The sequence below is a fragment of the Bombina bombina genome, chromosome 1 (assembly GCF_027579735.1).
Source record: "Bombina bombina isolate aBomBom1 chromosome 1, aBomBom1.pri, whole genome shotgun sequence".
NCBI classification, from domain to species: domain Eukaryota; kingdom Metazoa; phylum Chordata; class Amphibia; order Anura; family Bombinatoridae; genus Bombina; species Bombina bombina.
This window is the reverse complement of record NC_069499.1, coordinates 376,794,795-376,818,450: the sequence shown is the minus strand read 5'-3', so window position 1 is coordinate 376,818,450 and position 23,656 is coordinate 376,794,795. Positions and strand designations below refer to the sequence as shown.

Sequence of the window (23,656 nt, the reverse complement as noted above, 5' to 3'; positions counted from 1 at the left end):
AAAAACATACTTTACTCCAGAACTGCGCTGTTTTAGGGCAGCTCCAGAAACAATGTATTTCGTCTGCATCCCTAGCATTACATTTGGGACAATTAACTTCCTTTTTATACCATTTTGTCATTTTGGCTGGTGTAATATATAGTAGATTTGTTAACTTAAAGTGAGATTCCCTCCAATCTATAAAAATTTAATTTGTATTCTTACTGTGAGGTACAGGGTCAAAGTTTACTCAATGATGACAAATAGGGGGCAGATTGAACATTGCAAATGTTCGCCCGCCGAGGCGAACGCGAACATGCTATGTTCGTCGGGAACTATTCGCGACATCACTATTTGTCCCTTTTACATTTTTTTTTTTGAAGACCATTTTTACTGTGTGCATAGTTTTAATTAACTCTGGTCAGTGATCAGTTAAGCTCAAATGATCAAAATAGTTCTATTAAACTGACATTGGAAACCCACAAACTCATTAAATAATTTAAATCATAATTATCACAATACTTACATTGCCTGAGTTCTTGCATTATTTAACTTATCATTTACATTCCAGTTTACAGTTCAAAGTCCTTCTAGAACACATTTGAAGATATAATTAAATGGCTTACTTTGTTCTATAATAGCATAATGTAATATGTCAAAGATAAATGTATATAGTCTTTGTTCTTAAGAGAAAATACTATTTTTTTTTTTTTTAAATATACCAATCTGCACCAACCCTTTCTTAGAAATCTGGTGTCTATTTATGTGCCCCACATATATAGAAATTCCTTAAAGGGTACATAGTGCACGGAGGGAGCAACAAAACAATATTATTCTTTCTTTAAAAAATAATAATATATAAATATCTATCTATCTATCTATCTATCTATCTATCTATCTATCTATCTATCTATCTCTCTCTCTCTCTCTCTCTCTCTCTCTCTCTATATATATATATAGATAGAGAGAGAGAGAGAGAGAGAGAGAGAGAGAGAGATAGGTGCACTCTCACTAACAGCATAAAACAAATGCCAGGGTGCTAAGAGGAAATCACAGGGTTAATTAGACAAGGCATTCACTGGTTTTATCAAGTATATCCAAACTTTTTATTCCACAGTGAAGTCACTGTGAAATAAAAAGTTTGGATATACTTGATAAAACCAGTAAGTGCTTTGTCTAATTAACACTATATATATATATAGGCAAAGTGAGTCAGTTGCACTCTCACAAACAGTTTCCCAAGGGCCAGGGTGCTAGAGTAGGTGAAATGTAGTAGAGAAGAAAACAGCACTCTCTGGATTTAAGTTTTAAACAAATAGTTTAATTGGTAACGTTTCGGGGAATGCTCCCCTTCATCAGACCGGTCTGATGAAGGGGAGCATTCCCCGAACCGTTACCAATTAAACTATTTGTTTAAAACTTAAGTCCAGAGAGTGCTGTTTTCTACTCTACTATATATATATATATATATATATATATATATATATATATATATATATATATATATATATATACAGGGAGTGCAGAATTATTAGGCAAGTTGTATTTTTGAGGATTAATTTTATTATTGAACAACAACCATGTTCTCAATGAACCCAAAAAACTCATTAATATCAAAGCTGAATAGTTTTGGAAGTAGTTTTTAGTTTGTTTTTAGTTATAGCTATTTTAGGGGGATATCTGTGTGTGCAGGTGACTATTACTGTGCATAATTATTAGGCAACTTAACAAAAAACAAATATATACCCATTTCAATTATTTATTTTTACCAGTGAAACCAATATAACATCTCAACATTCACAAATATACATTTCTGACATTCAAAAACAAAACAAAAACAAATCAGTGACCAATATAGCCACCTTTCTTTGCAAGGACACTCAAAAGCCTGCCATCCATGGATTCTGTCAGTGTTTTGATCTGTTCACCATCAACATTGCGTGCAGCAGCAACCACAGCCTCCCAGACACTGTTCAGAGAGGTGTACTGTTTTCCCTCCTTGAAAATCTCACATTTGATGATGGACCATAGGTTCTCAATGGGGTTCAGATCAGGTGAACAAGGAGACCATGTCATTAGATTTTCTTCTTTTATACCCTTTCTTGCCAGCCACGCTGTGGAGTACTTGGACGCGTGTGATGGAGCATTGTCCTGCATGAAAATCATGTTTTTCTTGAAGGATGCAGACTTCTTCCTGTACCACTGCTTGAAGAAGGTGTCTTCCAGAAACTGGCAGTAGGACTGGGAGTTGAGCTTGACTCCATCCTCAACCCAAAAAGGCCCCACAAGCTCATCTTTGATGATACCAGCCCAAACCAGTACTCCACCTCCACCTTGCTGGCGCCTGAGTCGGACTGGAGCTCTCTGCCCTTTAGCAATCCAGCCACGGGCCCATCCATCTGGCCCATCAAGACTCACTCTCATTTCATCAGTCCATAAAACCTTAGAAAAATCAGTCTTGAGATATTTCTTGGCCCAGTCTTGACGTTTCAGCTTGTGTGTCTTGTTCAGTGTTGGTCGTCTTTCAGCCTTTCTTACCTTGGCCATGTCTCTGAGTATTGCACACCTTGTGCTTTTGGGCACTCCAGTGATGTTGCAGCTCTGAAATATGGCCAAACTGGTGGCAAGTGGCATCTTGGCAGCTGCACGCTTGACTTTTCTCAGTTCATGGGCAGTTATTTTGCGCCTTGGTTTTTCCACACGCTTCTTGCGACCCTGTTGACTATTTTGAATGAAACACTTGATTGTTCGATGATCACGCTTCAGAAGCTTTGCAATTTTAAGAGTGCTTCATCCCTCTGCAAGATATCTCACTATTTTTGACTTTTCTGAGCCTGTCAAGTCCTTCTTTTGACCCATTTTGCCAAAGGAAAGGAAGTTGCCTAATAATTATGCACACCTGATATAGGGTGTTGATGTCATTAGACCACACCCCTTCTCATTACAGAGATGCACATCACCTAATATGCTTAATTGGTAGTAGGCTTTCGAGCCTATACAGCTTGGAGTAAGACAACATGCATAAAGAGGATGATGTGGTCAAAATACTAATTTGCCTAATAATTCTGCACTCCCTGTATATATATATATATATATATATATATATATATATGTAGCCAGTTTACAAGTGGAGCTCAAATGTTTTCACGATCGTTAATTTGCGCTGTATTACAAGTTGAAAGTGAACTCATTCACTTGAGCACCATTGTGATTTACGTTAGAATGAATACCACATCCTCAGAGCTGTGGTTGCACAAAACACATTAAAAATGCACAGTTACACTCATACTAACACCATCTAATAAAAATTATTAACAAAAATATTATAATAACAAGTTATAAGGGCTCAAAGATATGAGGTCTCAGGTGTTAGAAAAAAAAAAGGCAGGCAAAGGGCTTTAACATTGAGATACATACATATACATGTATAAAGATGCATGTGCATATGAATTATGTGTATATATGTATTTACAGAAATATATACACATTTAATATACACATATAAACACATAAATATATATGTACACATTTATAGACATATACATAACTGCATTGGAGCACTTTGCAGTTAAGTAGCGGAAAACACATGAAACGTCTTATTCATGCAATATTCAAATTTAATAAGTTGTTATACTGTGTCTTTTCTGTAAATATTTCACATACCAATGTTCTGTACATAGCAGAATATGTTCTTAGTATTTTTAAATATATATATATATATATAAATCTATACCTATATATAATCATGTATATATATATATATATATATATATATATATATAGATATGTATTGTATCAAAATACCACATGTACAGGTATATGTAGAAATATGTATTTATGAATAAATAGAACATATTGTTCTTTGTGAAGAACATTGGATTGTGAAATATTCATATTTTCTTGTCGGGTTACCACACATTAGAATATGCAATAGGGTTAGCGCGCGGTTAGGGTGTTTTTTTCAACTTTTTTTGCACCATTGACTTTTATGATGGAATAGGTAATCGCGCGCAATATTGTAAGATCATCTTTTTGCGCTTGTCGGAATAACAGTTTACTTTCAACTCGTAATACCAGCTCAACCTGACACGCAAAAAATATAATTCCAAAACATTTAGCACTAAAGCAAAAGCGGAAAATACAGCCTGCCCCACTTGTAATCTAGCCCATAATTAGGTATGTGCATTTGGATCTGGATTTGCACAGATCTTAACATAGTGATCTTGCACAAGAATCAATCTGGCTCACTATACTGTATTCAGATCCTAATGAAGGGTTCCAAATGCACATACCTAATATAAATATATATATATACTGTATATTTGACAATTGTCTAAATTAAAACTCTAAAAATGTAAAGTATAATTAAAATTATCATTCAATTAAATACACCTTAGATCTAGATCTCAGCGTTTAAAACCTGTCCGCAGGCCTCCCTAACAGGACAGATTTGATGATTATGTTGGGTTAGAGCAGGATAATAATCACGTTAACTAATCAGCTGATTATCTCACCTGTGCTCCAGTTCAGATATATTGGCCTGTTAAGGAGGCCTGAGGACAGGTTTGAAAACTTCTGGCATAGATCTATTTTTATTATGTACCTGAAACCTCACATTAATTATATTGCATATTAAAAATCGTGTGAGTGCTTTGACTAAGTTGAACTTATCAATACTTGCTTAGCACCCACATATTGATATATATATATATATACAAAATTGTTCTCTCATCTTTCATCAAAATAATTCATATTTAAATTTCATGCAAATATAATGTAAACTGGGAAAAAATTATATTTTGTAAAAATGAGAATCGCATGATTGCCTACTCAGGGAATCCGATTTGCATAGAGTGAAGCATATCACCCTTGTTCAAGGTCATGCAGTATACATAAGTCTAATTGGCATTTATTTTTTATTTTTTTTATTTCATACATTAAAACATTTAATGGTTTGATTAAAAATCTGTTCTTAACTTGATTACTTCTGAGCTTAGAAGTTAAATGATGCTAAAAAAGCTTCTGAAAAGTCATCAGTCTACCGAGCTTCCAGATATTTTCATTTGTTTGGTTTTGTAAACACTCTAAATCATATTTAAACTTGAAAATGATAAAATGTCTGTTCTCTACAATTCTGGTTAGTGAAGAACATCACTTGACAAATTGGCTACATAAATTAAATATGTAAGGCTAGCAAAATACTGTATATTGAAGCAGGATTCAGCAAACACACTAATCATATCAACTGCCTGGGTGGAGTGCAACATATATACAGAGACTTTTGAGCCCTTCCCAGACAAATAACTTGAAGTATGCAATATCAATTTAAATCAATTTTAATATGTTTTTGTGTTTTGTACTGAAACACTTGAAATTTCTATGTTCTTCACTTATAAGAAAATGTTTTTTTTGTTTTGTTTTTTTAAATAGATATTTCTATATATACCTGTATATATAAATACTGTACCAAAAATATATATATATATATATATATATAAATAAATATAAACAACAATTTTTTCTAAGTGAAGAACATAGGAATTTCAAATATTCCTAACACACCTTCTGAATTAGCGCAGTTGGTCTAGCATAGTTTGAGGGTTAACGTGCAAATGATAAATAGAAAGTGACTTTAGCGCTCCCTCTAGCAGTCTATAGTGAGATTGAGTTAGAATGGTCACGATATTCGAACTCCTTAAAGGGATAGTCTAGGCCAAAATAAACTTTAATGATTCAGATAGGGTATGTAATTTTAAACAATTGTCCAATTTACTTTTATCACCAATTTTGCTTTGTTCTCTTGGTATTCTTAGTTGAAAGCTGAACCTAGGAGGTTCATATGCTAATTTCTTAGACCTTGAAGGCCACCTCTTTTCAGAATGCATTTTAACAGTTTCATATAGATAACACTGTGGTCGTGCGCGTGAAGTTATCTGGGAGCAGGCACTGATTGGCTAAAATGCAAGTCTGTCAAAAGAACTGAAATAAAAGGGCAGTTTGGAGAGGCTTAGATACAAGATAATCACAGAGGTTAAAAGTATATTATTATAACTGTGTTGGTTATGCAAAACTGGGGAATGGGTAATAAAGGGATTATCTATCTTTTAAAACAATAAAAATTCTGGTGTAGACTGTCCCTTTAAGTTAGCCTGCCATAATATTTTATTTTCACACTAACTTTTTTGTTTACTTTGATAAAGTGATAAAGTGAGTGATAAAAATAATCACTCCACATGTAATCTAGGTCATTATGTGGCAATACAATGTTGCCATCTCTGGTAATCAATGAGTTATACCCTATAATAACAGAAAAAGCATATAGGCTATAGATTATATCAGCAAAAGCTACATCAAACATCTAAACCCACAAGGTGTATGAAAAATATGAAATTCAGTGGAAAAAAAAAACCCTAATAAAGCCATAGTGCTTTGGGACAAGTGTTGCCACCATTCCGGGGGCAGCTTAGGATTGCTGGGAACTTAATCATGTTATTATTATAATTTTATATTTATTGCACCTCCAAAATACTCTAATGTCAGAAGCCTAAACGCGTCAGCCATAGGGTACGTGGATACCCACACCTACCATGTTGTTCTGAGCTTACCAGCTATAACCTGTACTACATGTGTTTTAAAGAAATAAAGAATCACTGTTTTTTCTATCTGGTGCTCTCTTTCTGTTGGTCATTTGAGTTCAACTTGGATACTCAGGGAGCACAGATACTTAGAACTAATGGCAGTTTATTAGCCCCAGTATTTGGCTTCGGAACAATGGCATTGTTTACAGAGTTTTCCGAGTCACAGCAGATGACAAGTCCACCCCTGCGACCCACCTCTCCCCTCTATTACACGTCATACGCCATCCTCCATTGGAGGATTAGTAGCGGTATGCTAGACAAGTCCAGCGGACATGTATTGCAGAAGGCGTGCTCAAGGAGGGAACACTTGAACTAGGTAACCATTGACCACTTCCCCAGGACCAGCACGGATACCTCTACTGACACACGTGAGTGATATCACTACCACCTGAACTTTACATGACTTGTAAATTTTCTTTGGCAAATGTGGGTATTTGACGTAACAGAGAGGTGGAGCATCGTATTATTTGGACTTTCTGTTCATCAAGGGGTGAAGACATTATATACACTCCGCAAGCTGCCTGCAAACTGCACTTTGGGCTGACTAAACTTTAGCTATAGGAGCACATTGGCACATTGTGTGAGAAAAACAGGTGCTGCAAAAAAATGTTGTCACTTTTTCCATAAAGAGGCCCAGAATGCCCAGTTGAGAGGAAGTTACTAAAAAGTGCCATTAATGTTTGGTTACCTCAAGTACAGAGAAACCAGTAGCACAAAATTTACTTTTTCCCACGACATACATGATCACAAGTCTTGGGGGTAGATTTAATAAGCAGCGGATGCTGCTATCTACACCCATAGCTATGAAAAAAAAGGATACCAGAGCCAGGATGCTCGTGCAGACGTGGATTTATTCAGATAGGAGACAACAGGTGGACAAAGCTCCTTCTATCTGACGCGTTTTGCGTATGCATACATGCGGTTCATCATCTTTACACCCACAGTTTCCGGCTTGCCATAAACAGAAGTTAAGAAGCAGTGGTAATAAGACCACTGCTGCTTAACTTCTCCGCGACCTTTTAGGTGGAAGACTGCAATCATTCCGATCAGATACGATCGAGATGATTGACACCCCCTGCTAGCGGCCGATTGTCTGCAAATGTGCAGGGGGAGACATTGAACAAGCATTTTACAAGAAATCCTTGTGCAATGTTAAATGCTGACAGTTTATGCTGTTAGCACTTAGCAATGCCGGGCAGACATGATTCGCTACAGCAAATCATGTCGGACCGGCATTTAATAAATTGACCCATTGAACTTTTTATATTTTTTAAGTTTGATTTGCTTTCTTTGATCTTCTGTGGTTTTATTTTATTGGATATTTCTGAGATCAAGATGAAGTCCTTGGAACCATTGTAGTAATCAATTTAGATGTTTTTTTTATAATAAAATGGACTATTAGGTTTTTTGATGTGTATTTTTTAATTTATATAACAGATATAGCAAATGGATTTATTATATATCTTTTGCTAGATTTGTGAAAAAAATTGATGTTTTCTGTGTTAAATCTTATAATTAAAAATGAAAAAATGTTATCAGTACTTTTATGAGCATTCCCTCATTTTTTTAGTTATACCCCATAACTGACAACAGAGTAAACCTTTAAACCTATCTGTAAACATTATTCCAAAACCTTCCTTCAATGCTAATGTCACACTTGACTAAAGTGATATAGACAGCAGGCATCTGCTTTAAGATACCTCCTGTTTATTAGTTTTATTAAAAGGCCTTAAAGTCAAATTTAAACTGTCATGGTTCGGATAATTGTCCAATTTATTTCTATTCTCAAACTTTCTTTGAGTAAACCTAGGTAGGCTCAAAAGCAGCAATGCACTACGGGAGCTAACTGAACACAATGGATGAGCCAAAGACAAGAGGCATAAATGGTGCAGCCACCAATAACCATCTATCTTCCAGTAATTGTCAAGCTAAAAATGTCTATGTAGTCATTTTGGCCATTAGTGCAAAGCAGATGGCATAAAACATTACTGTTTATTTGGGAATAATATAAGAGAACTTAAAAAAAAGAAGAAAATTAATTACATTTGCAAATAATTAATCATAAAAGAGAGCAATTTCCTTAAACATTTTTAAAACACAATTTTAACAAATCTTATTAAATTACAAAATACAAGCTTTAATATGGTTTACAAGGTAATACAAGTATATGCATGTTTGTTTTGCTTTCAAGCAAATTCACAAGTTTTTGTAGTGATAAATTTCATATTAGAGTACAATATGCTTCCATTCATGTGCATTATGGATCACATATTCTGTTGCATATCTTTTTGAATATACCTGACAATATACAGATGAATTAAAGCATTTCAACACAGATTGCAAGAAAATATTCTTGAAAACACGTTGTTATACATTTTGACTCTAGCTGATAGTTTTTAAACCAATTACATGGTTACAAATGTGTATGTGAATTCAGAATCTTTGACATTACATTTTTTAATCAGGAATATATTAAGAAATTCAGAATGTGAACTTAAAAGAACCAGTTTAAAACAAAAAAATACACAGTGACAGTACCACTAATAGACTAAAGTAACAAAAATAGTCCCTAAACAAATCATGCGAAATTGGAATATAATCCCAATATAATCTACAACTGAAGATCCTGGTGATGAGATAGGGCTTCCCTTTGGGAGTTTTTTTAGCTATTTTTTATTTTTTAATTCTTCTTTTGGTTCTTGGATGAGTATGGTATGATTTGGGGTTATTTTGTACATTTTGTTTTACATATTTGTCATAATATAGCATAAACAAAAAAACTTGAGTGCTGGGATTATATTTTATGATTAAAAGAATCAGTGTTCAAACAACAATTAAAGTTAGTGACAATTTTTAAATTTATCTTAATGGCCCCATTTAACAATTAGCAGGCTGAGAAGCTTTCCAGCTAGCACAAGCAAGTAAAGCACCCTCTAGATCAGGACCTGTCAATCACCCCAAAGGAAAAAGTTTGGTGTGATCTAAATTCACCACATCTTTTGACCACTGCTTCTTAACTAGCGGGTGATAGGTTTAAGCATGTATGCAAGGGCTCCAAAACTAAATTGTTGGCATGTCCCTCCTAATAGGTTAAATTAAATTCTGTTGTCCAAAATAGAAGCAAATTGCCCATGGGACTATAGAAGTAGCTCGTCTGACTATGCAGCACTACTATAGTTAACCACAATTCATATTTGTTTTTTTTTTTTTTGTTTTTTTTATAATTGCATACATTCCAGATATTTAATTCACGAAGATACTATTCCACAGGACAGATAACAATTTCTTTATCCAGGGGCTTAATGTCAACATATTTCCAAAACACCTTTAATGTGTTTATTTCAGATGGATTAAAATTGCATTTAAAAATCTATATATTTTTTAATAACCCTTTGAAAAACATTGGTTATATGTAATGTTGGGGCATAAACTAAGACTTAATCTTATAAAGTTTCACATTGGTTCATTAGGGACATGTCCTTCACTTTCAAATGATAAATAGAGCAGATCCCCGAGAGCCTGTTCTTCAGTGTTGCAGACAACATCATTTTTCAGCAATATCTTTCTTATTTTATATAATAACAGATGTAGATCACAAATTTAATAAAGTTATCATTTTTAAATGAAGAAAATGAAATTCCATTCATTCGGTAAACCTTAATCTGTACAATTATTAATGAGATGATAAAAAGATAGTATTTCACATATTTATTCTGGCAACATCCCAGCACATATATAGACTTTCTGACTTCTTCTTCTTAAATAGTTTACAACATTTAAATACAAATAAAAATGTGGTGAATAATGCTATGTTACAGATATTGTGTTATTACAACATTGTGTTATTGCTATGTACAGTAATAGTAATCATGTTAACTCCATGTTAATCATTTCGCTATAGCAAACGGCCACAACACATTATAACACAATGCATTCCTTCCCTCTCAGGTAATATACTCACAATAGAGTTAACCCATAACCCTATCAAAAAACAGCATAACCCCAAAACCTACATTGAATGCCACCACAGTATAAAATAGACATAAATAGCAATATGTTAAAAGACACTTCCTGTTTTAGTAATATACTTAACGAGATATGCTATCATGTTTAATAATTAGTTAACATTATTTTGTTCTTATATAACATATGCTTAGGTAAAAACATTATTCAAATGATTATGTTAAAAAATAAATTTGTGTACCCTAATTGTGAGTTAGTACATGGAATAGAATCTAAAAATATGTTAGCACAATAGTTAACTTAAATACTAAGGTTATAAATTATGTTTTTCTTTTATGTTAACTGTAAAGCTGCAATTCCTGTCATAAATACTGTCAGATAAACAAGTGTGTCCCAATTATCTGACAATGTTATAGTATAAAAATGCAAATTCATTATTATTTTCCTTTTTTGCCAGTGTTCTAATTCACAAAGGAATGCCTATTTATGAATGTATCTTATTGCTTTTAATGAATTATTCACTAAACAATGGTTGCAATTGTCACATAGGAAAATGCAGTTTAATTATTATTTGTAACTAGTGTGTTTTTTTCAGTTAATAAACACATAAAGTAAAAATTGGGTTTAGATATATTTTTAACAAAGCTAAACTATTGAAGTGAACTAATTGGGTAATATAATTATAAGAGAAGAAATGTCAGCATGCTGGAGCTTCCAGATCAGAAAAGGATTTACACACAACTGACAAGGACACAATAACGTTATTTGCCAATATTTCTTTCCTTCTGTTGCTTGGAGCAAAGTACAGAAACAGTACTTAAGTTCTAGACAAATGGTTTTCTGTGTCTGTTGTATTGGTATTTCTGCTCTTCTCTTCTCATTACTGATAAATTATTAGGTCCTAAGGTGTTTGTTTTGTTCTTTCAGGTGACAATGCTTGTAATTTCAACAATGGGGGCTGCAGTATGCTGTGCTTAGCTATTCCTGCAGGCAGAGTTTGTGGCTGTGCTGATAACCAACATTTGGATGTAAACAATGCAACTTGTATGTGTAAGTTGTTTTCCCATATTTTTTCCCTTTTTTTCAAACGCAAATAAATATTAGATGGTTTTAAATTCAATACAGGAATAAAGGTAAAAAAGAAACTTAAAGGGATAAGAAACCCACATTTTTTATTTCATGATTTAGAAAGAGAATGCAATTTTAAACATCTTTCTAATTTACTTCTATTATCTAATTTGTTTTATTATCTTGATATTATTTGCTGAAAAGCATATCTAGATATGCACAGTAGCTGCTGATTGGTTGCTGCACATAGAAGCCTTGTGTGATTGGCTCACCATGTGCATTGCTTTTTCTTCAACTAAGGATATCTAAAAAATGAAGCAAAATAAATAATAGAAGTAAATTGTAATGTTGTTTAAATTTCTATTCTCTATCTGAATCATGAAAGAAAGATTTTGGGTTTAGTGACCCTTTAAATTTCAGAGCAGCATAGGGACAGTCAAAGTGCATTTCAATGATATATCCTTATATATCCTATATATCCTTCTTATTGGAGAGGTAGTTATTGTATTTGGATTGTAAACCATGTTTCACAACATTTGAAAAACATTTCCAGGGACCCTTTGCAGTCAGACATTCCCTAAATGCAGGTTTTACCAGCATTGACTATGCACACAAAAAGTATCCACCCTAAGAGAGCCGGCATGAATAGCATAAAATATGCACAATATATCACATTTTGTATTATCCAGTTTAGTGCCAGATTAGAAGTGGAGTGTTATTTAACGCCCCCCATGAGCATTAACTCCGCTAGAAGTAAGGTTTTTGCGCACGTTGGGTAGTGCTCATATGAAAACTTAAAAGTAAACTGTTTTTGCCTGACACGCATAAAAAAACGAACGTAGGATATTGTGTACATAATCATCTATTCCCCCATAGAAGTCAATGGAGTAAAAAAGTAGAAAACAATTAACACCCTACTAACATGCAAACACGATCGCATAGTCTAAAGTGTGCTAACTCGACATGAAAATATGAATATTTCATATTCCAAAGTTCTTCACATATATGATTTTTTTGCACAAATATATATTATACCTATATATAAATATAAATATATATATATATATATATATATATATATATATATATATACATATATATACATATATAATTATATATAGGTAAAGATATATACAGATATATAGACAAAATCATTTATTGAATTTTACTTAAGTTTTCAATTTTTCAGAAATATTTATCTAAAAGTTACATTCCTAAAATAATTCCTTATACTTTACCATGATAATTATTTTTTTGAAATATGTTTTTTTTTTTTAAATCTGATAATCTAGTTGAGAAACACTGTCAAAATCTTTTTTTATCTTTTATTTGTTATCTATTTCAAGGTATTCCCAAATTAATCTGTACAAGTCCTAATTGGCCATTCAGTAGGAAACTAATTTTGAAATTGAATGATGCTGTATAAGGGGTTATCCTTTAAAATAAACATGTTTATATATGCATGATATTAGAATTAGTCTATCATGTTCCTTTAAATTACCCTAAGCTTTTCAACTGATAGCCAGGTGGTAAATAGTATATGCTATTATCTCTACATTACCTGAACAAAACTAAAATAGGCACAGAATAAGACACATGGTAGATAATACCTTAGGGCTCAATTATCTCTCCCGACTAAATTAAATTATCTCGGATGGAGTAAATTGTTGTGATATTCCCTTATGGTGTAGTTATTCTGTCTATGGAAGATATGTTCTCTAATTGCATCTTTGCCTTCTTGGGAATATCTACACTTGATGAGATATGTAGTTCATTGTTAAACGCTTTGTTGAAATCATGAAAAACTATTCCTTTTTCCAAAACCTCTGAACTGTTAGGATTACTGAACCTAGATGTGCAGAGTAATTAGAATCCAGTTAAACCATCCATTAATATAATAATTCAAGCATTATTTAAATTCATAGTACATATAGAACTTTGTAAAAAACATGTAATAAAATGACACCCAGCTAATAAAAATACATATCCATCAGTATTCTAAATAGGTCACAAATCCAACTTAGGACAAATATACAGAATATCACATTTTCTAATTCTTCATAGACTCAGGGTAGGAAAACACAGCAGCTGTGAGCATTAACACTATTTGCCAGTTTAGGGACTAGATTTTACTCTTTTATAATTTGCTGTGTGAAATCGTTTTTCTCAGCTCAGTTAGTTTTTAGATTCCTTATTAATGGTATTCCAATCCATGCAAAGTGCCTGTGTTTAAATTTGTTAGGTCACCTCAAGATAATTCAGCAGCAATTCTTGAACATCTGGATTTTCTACATGTTGAAATGTCAAACTCATAAACATCTATATGTGACTGACAAAAGCTTTTGCAAGTTTTGCCAACCATTAAATAAGTAAAATATGAGAATGCACTGCTTTGTGTGTTTGAAAACAGTTTGTTAGAGTCTCATAACAAGCTCAATAAATAACCTATGTGCCTTTAACCTTTTACAGTTGTAATATCTAATTTCATATTTAATTAAAATATCCATGCACATACAGGTGTACAATAATAATTAAAACATAATTTCATTTATATTTTCTTTATGAACATGTATAATAGTTTAAGGTTTTAATTTCTTTGTTATTGTAGCCTTGCAATGAAGTTACACAATTAATTTTAATGTGAATTAGGCATGTACATGATTGACACTTCTAATTTTCCAGAAAGATACATTTTCAAAATTGGGTTGTCAAGAGGTAAAAGCTCTCAAAAATCTTTTTAAAAATGTGGAAATAGATGTTAATTGCATATTCTGCTTGCTTTGAATAGTGCTGATTGAGCCTTAGGGCCTGATGATCTAAAGCTCTCCATTCAGATGAGATGATCTAAAATGATCTTACAGCACTGCAAGATCCCTAGCAAAATTCTTAAAAGGCATATTTTGCTAAACTTCTCAAAGGGGCGTTACCTGTGAAACTAATAATTAAAGATTCCCCTGCTTGGAAATAAATTGTAGACTTCACAGATGCATAACTCACTGAATGCTAACAGAAAAAGGGAGGAACTCTCCAGCACTGTGAGATATTTCTCATTTATGATCTAAAGGAGAAATAAGCCCAGTGCAATTTAGCACTGCATGATAATAACGTTTTGTTACTCTTACACTTTTTGCATCATATTTTATATTTCTTTTCACTTCACATTGGGTCCTTTCAGTATTATTACATTTAAGCTTTGCAGTTACTATGTAATATTTTAATACATTTAGATTTAGGTGCATCAGTAATTTTACAGATTCTGATTACTTTAACAAATTAGGATCATACTTTTGTATTCTATGTATCTTTTACAAATCACATTGCACTTTGTATTTTTTCTATTGTAAAATAAAAACACAGCATCTTAAAGTAGGAGGGACAGGGGAGTTCCCTGGACTGAATAGGGGAGTTCCCATTGTATGTCTGAATCTCTCTCACAAGTCTTGTTAAATGCTAGTAGCATTTTAAATAAGCTGGTGTCACTATTTTGTCTCTTTAGCTGTATGTAGGGGAAGTTTGCTTAAAAATCCCAATACACTTATTTAACTGATGGTAAAAAGTAAAAGTAACAGTAAATACAAGTTATATATACTAAAAGATAGGCAAAAGCAAGTTAAATTGAGGTGACAACATTTCAGTTTAATTTGTAATTGATGCAAGATGAGCCTTTATATCAGCCTCAGGTGTTCTCCAGTTACCTTCTCTCTCCCCTTTGAAATTCTGTATCCCAGAGAGCTTCATTACTTTCTATGGAAGGCATCTGTCATTCTCTGGGGCTTCTAGGTTCCACCCTTTTTCTTATAGAATGAAATTAGTTCAGCTTCTGTCTGCACTGTAATTTCTCTCCAAACTAAAGAATATGTTTGCGCTTGGCCCATAGAAAGCAATGAAGCTCTCTGGGAAACCAAAGCTGACTGTTTTCTGTTTTATTTTTTTTTAAAAGAAGAAAAACAAAGTGCAATGTAATTTGTAAAATATATACATAAGTATACAAAGTATGAGCCTTATTAAAGTTACACAGGAACTGTGAAAGCATAATCAGAATTTATAAAATTACAATCTTAAATACACGGCAGTATAAAAAGTTAAAAATATAATAAAAATTAATCTGAAGTGTAAAAGAATATAAACAACAAAGCATAAAATGTGAATGCAGCAGGACTGTCATGTCATGCAGCGTTATATATATTGCACTGGGCTTGTCTCTCCTTCACAAACAGAATTCTCCTAGCGATCTCACAGTGCTGGAGGATCATTTTAGATCATCTAACCTGATAGAAGAGCTTTAGATTATCAGGCCTTATATGTTAAAGAGAGACAAGCCCAGTGCAATCAAGCACTGCAAGACATGACAGTTCTGCTGCATTTAGACTTTTTTATGTCTATGTTTCACAAATTACATTGCACTTTGTATTTCTTCTGTTTAAAATAAAATTGAAAAACTGACAGCTTCAGTTATCCAGAAAGCATCATTGCTTTCTATGGGCAGAATAATCAAAGGTTCTCTACATTGTAGAGAAATTATAGTCCAAGCTTCACAGGGGCTGAACTCATAACATTCTATAAGAAAAAGGACAGAAATTGGAAGCCGCAGAAATGTGAGAGATTTCTTGCAGAAATGTGAGAGATTTCTTCCATAGAAAGTAATGAAGCTTTCTGGGATACAGCATTTTTAAAGGGGGGAGAGAAGGTACACCTTGGGCTGATATAAATGCTCAGTTTGCATCAATTACAAATTGAACTGAAATGTTTTCACTGCAATTTGACTTGCTTTTGCCTATAGTTTAGAATATATTACTTTTCTGTCAGTTAAATAAGTGTGAATTGTGAGCAAATGTCACCTGAATACAGCTGGCAAGAAAAATCGATGAGACCTACTTGTTTAAAATGCATACAGCATTTTACAAGACTTCTGAGATAGCTTCAGACATACCCTTGTTCATCCCAGGGAATTCCCATGTCCCTCCCACTTTCTGAAACTATGCTTTATTTTATAATAGAGACAATACAAAGTGCAATATAAGTTGAAAATATAACAGAAATATAAAAAAGTATGATCATAATTTGTTAAAGTAACACGGAAACTTTCAAAACATAAGAAGAATTTGTAAAATAACTGCTGGATCTAAATCTAAATGTATTAAAATATAAAATATAAACTACAAAGGTTAAATGTAATAATACTGAAAAGACCCAATATGAAGTGTAAAGAAATATAACATATAATGCACAAAGAGTAAGTGTAACAAAACTCTCATCTCATGCAGTGCTATATTGCACTGGGCTTTTCTTTCCTTCAGATACAGAAATGAGAGAGCTCTCCCAGTGCTGGAGAGTTTTGTCCTTTTTCTTTTAGCATTCAGTGAGTTCAGACCCTGTGGAATTTGCAGTACAATATCTCTCTAAGCAGAAGAATATTTGATCATCAGGCCTTAAATTTGAAAACTATTAGAAAATCTCCAAAAGTGATTAAATTGAAAATGACTCATCACACTTCTCAAAACCCCCAAAAATATACACAGTTTATAGTTAATTAATGGACATATTGAGTGGGGTTTTAAAAGAACTTCGATCAGTGCTAACTGCCCCATTAACTGTTCTGTTTAATCAGTAACTATTAACAGGAGCTTTTACAGATGATTGGAGAATAGTGAATGTAGTACCTCTTTGTTAAAAGGGCAGTAGGCAAAAATCTGGTAACTACATGCCAGTTAGTTTAACTTCAATAGTAGGGAAATTAATTAAGTCTCTTAAAAGAAAGAATTATTACTTTCATAAACACAAGCAATTTAAAAGACAAAATCAACATGGTTTTACTTCAGAGAGATAATCAGACTAATCTAATTGACTTTTTGGTTATGTAACGAAGTATTATACCAGGGTGGAACAGTTGTTGCAGCATATCTAGATTTCAGCAAAGCATTTGACATAGTCAAAAAATTAATACAAAAACTGTATCTCCTTGGTCTAGACTTAATAAGTTTGAACTGTAGAATGTTGGCTTAAGGATAGAAAACAGAGTGTCTTAGTAAATGGAGTACATTCAGTAGAGGGGGCTGTTACTAGTGGTGTTCCACATGGGTCAGTTCTGGGGCATGTTTTGTTTAACATTTTTAAAAGAGATATCAGCAAAGAGCTACAGGGGAAAGCATGTCTGTTTGCAGATGATACAAAAATTTGTAATAGAGTAGATGTTCCAGGTGGGGTAGACAAAATGAGAAGTGATATACAACAATTGGAGGATTTGACAAATGACTGGGATCTAAAGTTTATCACTGCAAAGTAAAATTATACATTTAGGGAAGAGAAATCCAAATGTTAATTACAGACTCAATAACACTTTACTGACTGTTACAGATGAGGAACAGGACTTGGGAATTATTATTTCAGATGATTTAAAATTTAGTAAACAATGTAGTAATGCTGCGAGAAAGGCCAGCAGACTGCGTGGATGTATTGGTAGAGGTATTTGCAGCAGAAATTGTAAGGTTTTAATGCCACTTTACAGATCATTGGTTAGGCCACATGTTGTGTGCAGTTCTGGAGGCCATATCTCCAGAAGGGTATAAACAAACTTGAATCTGTGCAAAGGAGGGCTACCAAAATGGTACATAGTCTAAAAAATAAAACGTACCAAGAGAGGCTCAATGACCTAAATATGTATGTATTGCTTAGAGGAGAGAAGGGAAAGAGGTGATATAATTGCAACTTTTGAGTATATTAAAGGGCCTAGTAAAGCTGAGGCTGTGAGCATTTTACATAAAAAGAAAAAATCAAGAACAAGGGGTCATGATCTCAAGTTGAAGGGTAATATATTCAGGAGTAATTTGAGGAAGCACTCCTTTACAGAAAAGGTGATTGATTTATAGAATAAACTTCCAGAAAAGGTAGTAATGACAATCGCTGTGGGGGGATTTTAAGAATGCCTGTGATAAGCATAAGGCTATCCAAGAACTAGAAAAGTCTATAATTTTATTAAATATCAGACAGACTTGCTGAGCCTAAGGGGCATATTTATCAAGCTCCGTATGGAGCTTGATGCCCCGTGTTTCTGGCGAGCCTGCAGACTCGCCAGAAACAGCAGTTATGAAGCAGCTCCATAACCTGTCCGCCTGCTCTGAGCAGGCGGACAGACATTGTCGGAAAACAACCCGATCGAGTACGATCGGGTTGATTGACACCCCCTGCTGGCGGGCTTTTGGCCGCGAGTCTGCAGGGGGTGGTGTTGCACCAGCAGCTCTTGTGAGCTGCTGGTGCAATGCTGAATACGGCAAGCGTATTGCTCTCCGTATTCAGCGAGGTCTGTCGGACCTGATCCACACTGTCGGATCAGGTCCGACAAACCTTGATAACTAAAGGCCTATGGCTCTTATCTATTATCAATATCTGTGCTTCTATTCTCTGTTAACCCTTTCACTGCTAAGCTTTTTTTACACCCAAGTGCTGAGCCTATTTTGAGCTCTTTTGGCTACATACATTTAAACCCTTTTGAAAGTCAAATTTCAGTGAGTGACCTATATACGTTATATTTAGTTTTTTTTCAGCAGGCCAGCAGATTCACAAAATTCCATTATTATATTTTTAATTCATGGCATGTAAGATAACTGTGGACATTTGTTTAAAAAATATCTGTATATTTTTTCATAGATTTTAGTAAATAATATTGAAAATAGCCCAGTAATTACTGTTGTTAGTTTGATTACCTTATTAAAATGTCATCAAGGGTAGCCTCATGTGAAATAGGGGCCCATCATGGATTTTCTGTAAAACAAATCTCCTTTTCTTGATAGAAGTTTTTTGTACGTAACATTGACATATGATTATTCAAAAGCTGTCTTAAAAAACAAAAATAAAATTCTCACACATTTTAAGCATATGCTTAAACTATTCAAACATTTTCCAGTTTTAGAAATTTACAAAAATAAAAGGATGCCACATAGTGTAATTCTGACAGTTAAAGATAAAATACACAAAATAATAAGAAAAAAAAACACAACTCACAATGTATGTTGGCAGCATCCACAGTGGTGCATAAGGACAGGCTCACACTCTCAGTCCCCAGCTGATGGATCTTGGCAAAGACTCATCCCCCTACAACAATGATGAGTGCACACTAAGGAGACTCAGGAACTACCGGTACCCATAAAACATTTTTTGTTTGCAAATGTGGTGCCCCTTTATTTATGTATAATCCAGGAGATCAACAGTCATGCCCATACTAATTGCAGTGGATCAGCCTGGGTGTGTTAAATACCTGTGTGTCCTTATTATACAGTAGTTTACTTTTAGAGGCTCTTTAGTGATTTTTTAAAAACCTAACAGCATTATTCTTAGACATTCTTTTGTAATTTTTTTTTTGTTTTTATATTTTTATTTTAGACTATTGCATATTAGATTGTCAATTGTTTTTACATTTTTGGGTGACTGAGTTCCCCTTATGGAGTATTACTTTGGAGTATCTCTTAATGTTTATTTTTTTCCATATATATTATTTTTTATATTAGATATATTATACTAAATATATACTTTATTTTAACTCTTTTAGTCAATGCTGAAGAGAAAATGCCTCAGCTATGTGATCTGGAGGAATTTCAATGTAAAAACCGGCATTGTATTCAAGAAAGCTGGACTTGTGATGGAGAAGATGATTGCTTAGATGGCAGTGATGAAGATCTTGAACGTTGCTGTATGTATTGTTAAATGTTTTTAATAAATAATAATAATAAATAAATAAATGAATAAATAAATAAATTAATTAATAATAATAAAAATTGCCTAGATTTGGAGTTTTGTCGGTAAAAACTTGCGGTGCTAACAAGCCTTTTTTTTCCAGCGCACCCTTAAGACAACGCTGGTATTACGAGTTGTCTGAATGGCTGCGTTAGCCTCAGAAAATGGAGCATTGAGCCAAATTTAGCTCCACTTCTTCAACCCTCAATACCAGCATTGTGCTCGTGCACGATTTCCCCATAGGAAACAATGGGGCTATGCTGGCTGAAAAAAAACCTAACACCTGCAAAAAGCAGCGTTCAGCTACTAACGCAGCCCCATTGTTTCCTATGGGGAAACACTTTCTAAGTCTACAACTAACATCCTAAAATGAACCCCGAGTCTAAACACCCCTAACCTTACACTTATTAACCCCTAATCTGCCGCCCCCGCTATCGCTGACACCGACATTATATTATTAACCCCTAATCTGCCGCTCCGGTCACCGCCGCCACCTACATTATAGCTATGAACCCCTAATCTGCTATCCCTAACATCGCCGACACCTATATTATATTTATTAACCCCTAATCTGTCCCCCCCAACATCGCCGCCACCTACCTACACTTATTAACCCCTAATCTGCCGACCGGACATCGCCGCCACTATAATAAATGTATTAACCCCTAAACCGGTGCGCTCCCGCCTCGCAAACACTATAATACATTTTATTAACCCCTAATCTGCCTTACCTAACATCGCCGTCACCTACCTACAATTATTAACCCCTAATCTGCCTCCCCCCACGTCGCCGCTACTATAATAAAGTTATTAACCCCTAAACCTAAGTCTAACCCTAACCCTAAAACCCCCCTAACTTAAATATAATTTAAATAAAACAAACTAAAATTACTATAATTAAATAAATTAATCCTATTTAAAACTAAATGCTTGCCTATAAAATAAACCCTAATATAGCTACAATATAACTATTAGTTACATTGTAGCTATTTTAGGATTTATATTTATTTTACAGGCAACTTTGTATTTATTTTAACTAGGTACAATAGCTATTAAATAGTTAATAACTATTTAATAGCTACCTAGTTAAAATAAGTACAAAATTACCTGTAAAATAAATCCTAACCTAAGTTACAAATAAACCTAACACTACACTATCAATAAATTAATTAAATAAATGAATACAATTATCTAAACTAAAATACAATTAAATAAACTAAACTATAATGCAAAAAAACCAAACACTAAATTACAAAAAATAAAAAAATATTACAAGACTTTTAATCTAATTACACCTAATCTAAGCCCCCTAATAAAATAAAAAATCCCCCCAAAATAATAAAATTCCCTACCCTAAACTAAATTACAAAGTAATCAGCTCTTTTACCAGCCCTTAAAAGGGCTTTTTGCGGGGCATTGCCCCAAAGTAATCATCTCTTTTATCTGTAAAATAAAATACAATCCCCCCCAACATTACAACCCACCACCCACACACCCCTAGTCTAAACCCACCTGATCCCCCCTTAGAAAAAAACTAACACTCCCCCCTTGAAGATCACCCTACCTTGAGCCGTCTTCAGCCAGCCGGCCACCGATGGGCCAGAAGTGGACATCCGGAGTGGCAGAAGTCTTTATCCAATCGGGGCAGAAGAGGTCCTCCAAGCGGCAGATGTCTTCATCCAAGCGGCATTTTCTATCTTCAATCAACCGGAGCGGAGCCATCTTGAATCCAGCCGACGCAGAGCCATCCTCTTTTTCCAATGTCCTAAGGCCGAATGAAGGTTCCTTTAAATGACATCATCCAAGATGGCGTCCCTCAAATTCCGATTGGCTGATAGGATTCTATCATCCAATAGGAATTAAGGTAGGAAAAATCCGATTGGTTGATTTAATCAGCCAATCGGATTGAAATTCAATCCGATTGGCTGATTGGATGAGCCAATAGAATGCGAGGTCAATATGTTTTCCTTGAAATTCATTCTATCATTCCAGAGGTTACAAATAATTTCTGATTTTTTTTAAACACGTTTCATTTACAAATATATATACATACCATTTGTAAAGTTTGATAATAAAGAATGCACAAACACTCAAAATAGCGTACGCAACATTTGAATGTTAACGTTTATAAAATAACACTGAAATCTTCTAGAATTAGCACTTGAATGCTAAATGTAATAATAACAATAATAATGATAATAGAAAAAAAAATTGCATGATGTTCAATGTTACATGTGATATTTAAATATTACATTGAAAGTTAGCTTTCAATTTAAAAAATAAAAAAAAGTTTAATGTTATAATAATATTAGATATTTGCTCAGAACAAACACATTTGGCCATCTTCCATTATTTTTAACAAACAAAGGGCTAGATTACGAGTGTAGCACTATTTAGCGCTCCCACTCAAAAGTAAACTTCTCTAATGGAGGCTTTTTGGACGTGTTGGGTAGCGCTCATATTTCAAAGTGAAAAGTAAAAAGTTTGTGCGTGACATGACAGCATTAACTTCTCCCTATAGAAGTCAATGGAGAGTGCTAATTAAAAAAACAAACATTTATAATTGTGCCCTAAATTAAATATTTATAATTCACAATTTATTGTACTTTTTATTGTAAATACATATTTCTATATACCATATCTAATATATACCTGTATTTCTATTTCTATAGATATACAGGAATAGAAATGTATTTTGTATTAACATTAGCAGATATACTGTATATAGAAATATATATTTAATAATAAAACAATATATTATTTCCTATCACCTAGATTATGAGTTTTGCTTTCCGGTTTTAACGCTGAAAAAATGTCCATTTCAGCGTAAAAACTGGAATGCAGCCATTACGAGTCTTGTTGGTACAGGTATACCGCAAGCATTTTAGCCTTTAATGCAACGTCATTGACGTTTAATGCAACGTCAACCCCACACCCAAAAAAAATACGTTTTCATAGCGCCGGGATTTTCATAGCGCCGGTATTACAAGTTGTGCGATGAGGCTAAAATGCTTGTGTTCCAGCCTTTACCGACACAATCCGTTCTGCTATCTGAGGCCATAACTAAACTGTTACAAAGTACACTAACACCCATAAACTACCTATTAATCCCTATTCTGCCACCCTCCCGTATTGTAAAATTTAATTAAACTTATTAACCCCTAATCTGCCGCTCCCGACATCGCTGCTACTAATTAAATTTATTAACCCCTATTCCGCCGCTCCCGACATCATCACCACTATAATAAAGTTATTAACCCCTATTCCCCGACCCCAACATC

The 23,656-nt window shown here is 33.8% G+C and overlaps 1 protein-coding gene across 1 annotated transcript in view; it reads left to right on the top strand.

The window, feature by feature from the left end:
• LRP1B (LDL receptor related protein 1B) overlaps positions 1-23,656 on the top strand; it is a 2,715,774-nt gene that overhangs the window by 1,431,281 nt on the left and 1,260,837 nt on the right. The window contains exons 15-16 of the mRNA XM_053698264.1: positions 11,508-11,630; positions 20,191-20,331. Coding sequence (XP_053554239.1) covers positions 11,508-11,630; positions 20,191-20,331 — 264 coding nt within the window. The remainder of the gene's footprint in view (positions 1-11,507; positions 11,631-20,190; positions 20,332-23,656) is intronic.